The following is a 7,721-nucleotide window of genomic DNA, read 5'->3' as shown; positions in this document are numbered from 1 at the left end:
AGCGAGCATCCGTTGCGACCAGCGCTTGGGCGTCGGCGGCGTCGTGAGAAGCGTATCGTCGAGATGCGTCGGCGTCGCGACGGTGTCGTTGGCCATGTTGGAGGCGAAATGAAAAGTGACGAGCGAGGTGCTGGAACATGTTTTACAATGCGCGACGCTGCGAGCGAATGTGAATGGGCAACGCGGCAGAATAAGTAGACGGCCACTCTTCTAGGAAGATAAAAGTTATGCAAGCATGCGAACATAGTTGCTGGTTGTGTCGTGGTTGCATTGGTGACTGCCGTTTGGGTCGAAAGTCACATCTGATTCGGCCGTGTAAAGAATGGATGACGACCCTCACGACACTCGCAGTGACGGCAGCGCAATATTTACGCACTCTATGTGAACGTCTATTACTTTTTCGAGCTTAAAGTCGGCTTTTCCCTGGTATTTATGCATCAGTTTTGCAACTTCGTGACAATCTCTGATCGACGCAGTGATTCCCATCGTTTGATGGGTTGGATACGTGACTATTTGGAGACGTGCTAATGTATTGTCCAGCAGTAGTTTCCAGTACTCAGATTTCGTTTATTTCACATGTCAGGGGAAAAGGGTGCAAGCCTGCATTACCGTTGCACCTCGGGTGAGACGTGGCGGGTTGCTAAACGGAGATCGAAAACTAAAACGCAGGCCTCGTGAAAATACCAATTCGACTCCTTGCAGGCGCGAAACACGTAGTTAGCGAGACTAATGCGTCCACCGTTAGCGCAGGTGGCGTCGTTAGCGTGCACCCCGACTCCTGCGCAGCACAACACTAGTGTGTACATGAGTGCAATTCTCTAGTTGAACCGTCGAGACCGTTTCTTTTGTTGCCCGGACCACCGGTACATCGCGGCTTGTTTCTAAACGTGATTGTAGCTGCGTGCACAATTGCACAGTCGCTACTAGATGCGAAAGCAGTACGTACCGCCATGCGGGCTGGGTATTATGTCAAAGCTCCACGTTGGGTGCCAACGTGATACTTCCGAATCGGAAGTATCCGGGTCATGCACAAAATGACGATGGACTTCCTCGCGATTCCCGCCACGTCCGTGTCTTCCAAGAGTGCCAACTCAGCTGCTAAGCACGTTTTTGAAGGTCGTGAGAGCCTACTAGTATGCGACAACATGTTGGAGACGTGCCGTCAGTCTTGGCTGCGCCTTGCTCAAGATGTCGGCCTCAAGCTTCCCGTTGATTGAACATCCTCAATCGACACGTAGGCTTAGAACAGCCATGGTGACCCAGATGTCAGCGCCAATGAGTAGCGAAGAAAATACGGCACCCACGGACAAGGAACCCCGCACTTTCTGCATGCGAAGTAGAAAACCACCGCACGAGCGCTAACCGACCTCAACCGCACTGGCGAAGGCTACCAGCAACGATATGATACGGAAGGCGAATCAGCGCCGGTGTCCAAAGCTCGTCTCGCCTGCAACCCAAACACTCGTGGCTTCAATCATAACGGTACAAAGTCAAAGGGAGAACAAAACATTGAGTTGATACTCCGGGAGCACCAATGACAACCAATGCTACCTGGCCTTGGTTCATACGACATTAGAGCGCGCACTCGAACCACTTGAGTGGCTTGCGGTCAGCACCCCACCACCCGTCACCGTGGCGGAACGACGTGTCGAGGTGGTTTACCGACGCCTTGTAGTTGGCGCTCGAGCTCGCGCTTGTTTGAAACCCGCCGACGCCGACGCTGCAGCTGTTGAAGTCGACGACGCCGTCGTGCTGGGTGTCGTGCTTGACGAGAGCGCCGACAACCGAGAGCGCAATCGCGTCCGTTGACACCAAGCCAAACGAGCTGACGCCGCAGAGAACCTTGGTGACATACTGCTGACGCACACGCTGAGCCGCTTGGTAGTCGCTGACAAGGGCCGCATTTGCCGTGTTTTGGTGGCGCATGTTGAGGTACGCGGGCGTCGCGGGGCAGTAGCCAATGAGACTGAGGATGCCCTTGAGCACAATGTCCCAGCCGTTGCCAGCACACTTTTGCTCGAGGAGATTGGCTGCCTTACTACCTTGCATCGGGCCGCCGATCGAGACCCACGTGACGCCCTTGCCGATGTTGCACTTGCCGCTGGCGACGGCACCGGACGCGACGAGGTTGCCCATCGAAAACGTCACCAAGATCATGTTGTCGATCGTCTTGCCACCCGACGTGCCGACTTTGAGCGCCGTGTCGCAAAACTCGACTTGCGTCGACGGGTTGTTCCACGCCCGTGTCACCGACTCGTAGTGGGCAAACTTGACGCTCGAGCAGCACGGCGCGTGCTTCTGGACGTCGCCCCACGATTCCGCGAACGTTGATGTTGGCGCCGCACTCGACTTTTCGCCGACACCGTGGACAAACAAACATGGCTTTTTCGGGCCCTTGCACCCGCACGATGACGAACCAAACCACTCGGGAGTTGCGGTCCGGAGACTCTCGCTACTGCGCACCGCAGTATCCGTAACCACGACCGGGCAGTTCAACGGCGCCTTCCCGACCACCTGCGGCACGTCAAAATCGGGCAGCAGCGTCGGGTCGGTCAGGTACTCGATCGTCATGTCGAGGTCTGTGCCCACGGCGTTTGTGAGTTTGTTGGTCTCGGAATTGCAAAAGATAAACGTCTCGCCCGCAAATTGCAGTTGCAGAAGCTTGCCTGACGGACAGTCGACCGTTTGGCCATTGGCGTTGGCGACAACAATGGCGTCCGCGAGACTCGCTTGCATCTAACACAGACGCATTACGTTTTGCAACAGATAAAGCGGTACGTACGAGCTGGACGGGCGGGAATTGAGAGGCGTCCAAGCAGCCCGCGTCCGTCGTTGTGTTACCTTGAATGGTCGACCAGTACGCGCGGTCGTTCAAGAGGACGTAGTTGGCCGTCACGTCCGGTCCCGGCTGCGACAAGTACGCGTCAAACTTGAGGTTGGTGCCCGATCCGGTGCGCGGAATGACATAGACCGTCGCCGAGGTCTGGCCGTTGAAGGCCATGCTGGAGCGCTTGGCTTGGATCTGGACGCGGAGACCGGGGGACTGCTGGATCTGGGACACAATTTCGCCGGCGTGGTTGGGCTCTGGCGCATTGAAGGCGTAGAGGGCACCGACTGTGATGCAGACGGCACCGACAACGCCGACGACGCTAAGAATCCACTTGATCGAGAACCCTACAAGTCTCGGACCTTAAACTCGGACCGAAGCCGCGCATTGACGTACGAGAACGGCGCATGGGTGTGTCGGCGAGGGGCTCGGTAAGCGTGTTGGGTGTGGGAGGGGGTCCAGTCATTGCGCTTGGCTGGCGAGACGAATTGAAAAGTGAGCTCCAAGGGCGAGCCAGTATACTCTGCTTGACGACGCTCGAAAGACCATTGAAGCTCTAGGCACCCATGGATGACGGGGTGGACCACTGTGAGTACCACGGTTTGCATCGACATGGTTACGAGAATGTGCTCGGATTTTGCACCAAGCTACTCGATGCACGCCCAGTTCGCACGTGGCCTCGCATACAAACCACGTAAGACTAGAAAAATCGAACCAAGTCGAAAGAATCAGAGCAAACGTGTGGTGTCCACCGGTATCAGATGGGAATGATTCAAAGTGCGTGGATCACGTATTGCTGCTGAGATCGTGCAGCTGAGTACGATCGGCGACCGAGTAATGATCATCTGCTTGAGGTTGCGATGCCGGAGCAATCCGCCAGCTTGGAGAATGACCTGCAAGACTGCCCGCCAAGGTTGCGTGTCGAAAGGAAGTAGCTGCATCCATTTAGGGAAACAGCGGTAGATCAGTATGGTACCACTGCCGTTGACAAAATTGCGCCACAAATCCTACCCGACTAGATTACTTCTTTGAAGCTCCGAAAGCGCACCGGCATTGTCAAGTTTCTAGTTCGCACGTGTATCTGATATTCAGGCTACTGTACTGGCGACGAGCAGTTGCTGCGGTTTGTATCTTTGAACTGGACTGGGAGCATCGGGCCAAAGACAGTGCTAACCATGCAGCCGGTCGGCCAACGCACGTATCAACATCGATGAGAATAGACTGTCTTGAGAATGGACTGTCTTGACGAATCGCGCTCCTACGCCCCAGCAGCGTTGAGTACCGGTAGCGCAATCGTGCTTTTGGATCATGCGTGGGTGGCGCAAGGAATCTGGCAGAGACCATCGATATACGTACAGCTGTACATGAATCATCCCTATCTGTCATCTTTTGTATATCATCTCTCAGATTCAATCCTACCCGCAACATTGCAACGAGCAACAATGCATCGACTTGATTCGACTCTTTCGCGACGGCGATTTCCAAAGTAGACTGGAATGACAACACAAAACACCTTTTCCACCAAGGTTAAACAGGATGATAGACACCCGAGTTTCCACTACAAGGCGCACTCGAACCATTTTTGCGGCTTGCGATCGGCACCCCACCAACCATCGCCGCTGCGGAAGCTTGCATCGAGGTGGTTCACGGCCGGCTTGTAGTTGGCGTCGTCGGCATAGTTGGTGCTAAAGCCACCAATGCCATCGCTGCAACTCTCAAACGCGACGAGGCCATCACTTACGTCGCCGTGGTTGGACTGGTCGCTCGCCCATTGCATAAATCCCGAGTAGATAGTGGTGAGGCCATTGGGGTTCGTGCCGCAAATGAGCTTGGTCGCATGCGCACGGCGGACGGCTTGGGCCGCGTCGTACTTGGCTTGCAAGGCCGGTGGCAGCGTTGACTTGTACTGGAGGTTCCGGAATGTATTGGTGATCGGGCACAGCGTCACGGCACTGAAAAGCCACTTGATCGGGACGTCCCAGCCATTGTTGGCGTTGCACTTTTGCTCGAGGGCGTTGGCCGTCTTGCTGCCATGCATCGGACCCGCGATCGAGACCCACGTCAGGTCGCGCCCAAACGAACACTTGCCACTTGCGACGGCCCCCGAGGCCACGAGGTTGCCCATGGAAAAAGTCACGAGTAGCAAGTTGTCGATCGACGTCGAGTTGGGCTTTGCGTTTGAGACTTGAAGCGCAGCGTCGCAAAACTGGTTGTGGATCGACTCTTCTTCCCAGCCACGGAACCACGTTTCAAAGTGCGCAAACTTGATCGACGAGCAGCACGGTGCGTGGAGGTGGGCGAGCCCCCACTCGAAGAGAAAGATGTCCGAGAGCGACGCGTTAAAGTAGTTGCCGGCACCGTGGACGAAAAGGCACGGCTTCTTGGCCATCTTGCAGCCGCACGACGCACTCTCGATCATCGCCACTCGGGGTGCCCCCGTCGCGGCGATCCACACCTCCGACGCCGTCGAGAGCATGCCTGCGCTGGCCGCCGGTGCTACCGCGGACGGCACGACAATAGGGCATTCGAGCACACTCGTCGAGTTGACACCGACCGGGATCGCAAACTCGGGCAGCAAGGACGGGTCCGCGAGGTACTCGATGCTCAAGTCAATGTCGACACCGGACGCGTGCGACACGCGGTGGTTGGCACCGTTGCAAAAAACAAACGACTCGCCCGCAAAGGCCAGCTGCAACCAGTCGCCGTCGCATGTCGTGTCGGTGCCGACGACCGCGTCTAGGCGCGTCGCGTCGGCGAGGCTCGACTGCAAGAGCTGCACTGGGGGAAGCCCGGACGTCACGCACGCCGACGAAAGCAGCGTGCCGTTGGCCGCGACGGACGACGTGTACGCACGGTTGTCCAAAAGAAGGTATGTTTCTGTCGTTTCGGCGCCCGAAAGGCTCATGACGGCATCAAAGCTCAGTGCCGACGTCGCACGGCGAGTGTGCGGCACGATGTAGATGTCGGCGCTCAAGTGCCCGTGAAAGGCCATGCTTGGGCGCTTGGCTGTCACCGTCACACGGAGGCCAGGGCTTTGCTGGATCTGCGTCACAATGTCAAGCGCGTGGTTGGCCACCTTGGTTGTGTGCACGGAAATTGCGGCCACCGTGATGCAAATGGCGCCGACAACGGCAACGGCAACGGCAACGACGAGCAAGCGCCACGGAGTTGATCGGCGGCGCGGAGCTGTCGTATCCGTGAAGGCAGCGTCCACCGGCGACAAAATCGGCGAGCTTGTGAGACCCATGCAAGCACAATGCAAGGCTAGGCAAATTGAAAAATGAAAAAACTGGGTCGAGACCTCACACGGATGCGCGGTACGGAACCATACTATGATCGGATCAGACTGCGTCGTGTTGAGCAGAATCAATGACGAAACCAAGTCCATTTAAATTCGTGGCCGAATCAGGACGACAATGAACGTCGTGGGTTGGCGCCTGTCGCGATGCTTGCGTCTTTGATTGCATGTACAGTAGCCACGAACGACGTTCAAGGAAGAGTAACCATTGACCTAGGTGTGCATAGGTCGTTCAGGGGCAGCCAAAGGCATCTTCAAGGTCTACGTCGAGTCGTGTGCGTGACGGCGCGGTGTGATCGCTTCGGTTGGCGTACCCAGACAGGCGCGCGACGGCTACTCGCGAAGCCTTAGTATCGCAAAAGGATGTTCTTTTTTCTAGGCCGATCAGATGGTGACGCAGGCAGACACAAACATTCTCAAGCCATGTCCACTTTGACAGAAACGGCCGACACACGGTGGATGTCTCCAACGAGTATGAGCGGTTGTGTAGCTCGCAAGCTCTGGTCTGTCGAATTTGATGCGAGGAAGTGCGTGCGAACAATCATGAATCTCATATTTCACTTCTTTGTTCCCTGTCGCCTTCAATAGGTAGAACGACCAGACTAATGTAACCTTGCTGCAGCAACATGGTCACTGCACGGTCATTCAAGACCAAAACAGCAGCACCCTAAACTACACTATGTACGACCATGCCATCCTTGCACCAACTACGCCGAGCGGTCAACCAATTTGGACCTTTCAGAAATTCACAACATACTATTGTTTGATACTTGATCCGCCGTTTTTGAAAGTGTGGGCGTTCGAGGGTTAAAACAAAGCAATAGTGCAAAGTCATTACGCTTACACAAAGATATCAACATTCGGGCAAAAAGCTTACAACGCGCACTCAAACCATTTTTGCGGTTTGCGGTCGGCGCCCCACCAGCCGTCGCCGTTGCGGAACGAGTTGTCGAAATGGTTGACACTCGCGAGGTAGTTGCCGCCGTCGGCGTAGTTGGTCGAGAACGAGCTCGCTTCGAACCCGACACGGCAGCTCTCGAACGCCACCACGCCGTCGTTCGTGTCGCCATGCTTTGTCAGCGTGCCCACAAGCTCCAAAACTGGACCGTACACCGTCGACAGACCAAATGAGTCGCTGCCACACATGAGCACCGACGCGTACTGCTTGCGAACGGCTTGCGCCGCGAGAAACTCGGCCTTGATCGCCGGTGACACGGTCGTCTCGTGCTTGAGCTTGAGGAAGGCGTCCGTGATCGGGCAGAGCGTCGCGATCTCCAAGAGACCCTTGAGCGGAAGGTTCCAGCCACCCTGCTTGCACTTTTGCTCGAGTAGGTTGCCCGACAAGCTGCCTTGCATTGGACCCGCGATCGACACCCACGTGACCTTGTTGGAGAGGTTGCACTTGCCCTTGGCGACGGCGCTGCCCGTGATGAGGTTGGCCATCGAATGCGTCACGAGGATGAGATCGCCAATGGTCTTTGTGTTGGACTTGCTCACGCTGAGCGCAGCGTCGCAAAACTCGTTCTGGATGTCGTCGTTGTCCCAGCCACGCGTCCACGTCTGCAGATGCACAAACTTGGTCGACGAGCAGCACGG

The 7,721-nt window shown here is 56.1% G+C and overlaps 4 protein-coding genes across 4 annotated transcripts in view; all 4 read right to left on the bottom strand.

The window, feature by feature from the left end:
• SDRG_13401 (hypothetical protein) overlaps nt 1-96 on the bottom strand; it is a gene marked incomplete at both ends in the record, with an annotated part of 1,642 nt that extends 1,546 nt beyond the window's left edge. Inside the window, one exon of the mRNA XM_008619486.1 lies at nt 20-96. Within this exon, the coding sequence (XP_008617708.1) occupies nt 20-96 (77 nt within the window). The remainder of the gene's footprint in view (nt 1-19) is intronic.
• Nucleotides 97-1,495: 1,399 nt separating this feature from the next.
• Nucleotides 1,496-3,364, bottom strand: SDRG_13400 (hypothetical protein). The gene is made up of 3 exons (XM_008619485.1): nt 3,224-3,364; nt 2,783-3,174; nt 1,496-2,736 (listed from the first exon to the last, which is right to left on the bottom strand). The coding sequence occupies exons 1-3, from the start codon at nt 3,291-3,293 to the stop codon at nt 1,573-1,575; spliced, it is 1,626 nt and encodes a 541-aa protein (XP_008617707.1). The 5' UTR covers nt 3,294-3,364; the 3' UTR covers nt 1,496-1,572.
• A 960-nt stretch (nt 3,365-4,324) lies between these two features.
• On the bottom strand, nt 4,325-6,101 carry SDRG_13399 (hypothetical protein). Its single transcript, XM_008619484.1, has one exon. It carries the CDS (start codon nt 6,072-6,074, stop codon nt 4,386-4,388), a length of 1,689 nt encoding a protein of 562 aa, XP_008617706.1. The 5' UTR covers nt 6,075-6,101; the 3' UTR covers nt 4,325-4,385.
• An 867-nt stretch (nt 6,102-6,968) lies between these two features.
• SDRG_13398 (hypothetical protein) lies at nt 6,969-7,721 on the bottom strand. Its single transcript, XM_008619483.1, has one exon. The coding sequence runs from the start codon at nt 7,566-7,568 to the stop codon at nt 6,999-7,001; it is 570 nt and encodes a 189-aa protein (XP_008617705.1). The 5' UTR covers nt 7,569-7,721; the 3' UTR covers nt 6,969-6,998.

This window comes from Saprolegnia diclina (genome assembly GCF_000281045.1).
Source record: "Saprolegnia diclina VS20 unplaced genomic scaffold supercont1.59, whole genome shotgun sequence".
Classification (NCBI taxonomy): domain Eukaryota; phylum Oomycota; class Saprolegniomycetes; order Saprolegniales; family Saprolegniaceae; genus Saprolegnia; species Saprolegnia diclina.
The sequence above is the reverse complement of the archived record's forward strand: the minus strand, read 5'-3'. Positions and strand labels throughout refer to the sequence as shown.

What these genes read in the sequence shown, in the direction of transcription:
- SDRG_13400 (XM_008619485.1), bottom strand. Translation starts at nt 3,293, where the DNA reads ATGACTGGACCCCCTCCCACACCCAACACGCTTACCGAGCCCCTCGCC. An exon ending in CACACCCATGCGCCGTTCTC is followed by an intron (nt 3,175 to 3,223) that starts GTACGTCAATGC and finishes CGAGACTTGTAG; the next exon opens with GGTTCTCGATCAAGTGGATT. An exon ending in AATTCCCGCCCGTCCAGCTC is followed by an intron (nt 2,737 to 2,782) that starts GTACGTACCGCT and finishes CGTCTGTGTTAG; the next exon opens with ATGCAAGCGAGTCTCGCGGA.
- SDRG_13399 (XM_008619484.1), bottom strand. Translation starts at nt 6,074, where the DNA reads ATGGGTCTCACAAGCTCGCCGATTTTGTCGCCGGTGGACGCTGCCTTC.
- SDRG_13398 (XM_008619483.1), bottom strand. Translation starts at nt 7,568, where the DNA reads ATGGCCAACCTCATCACGGGCAGCGCCGTCGCCAAGGGCAAGTGCAAC.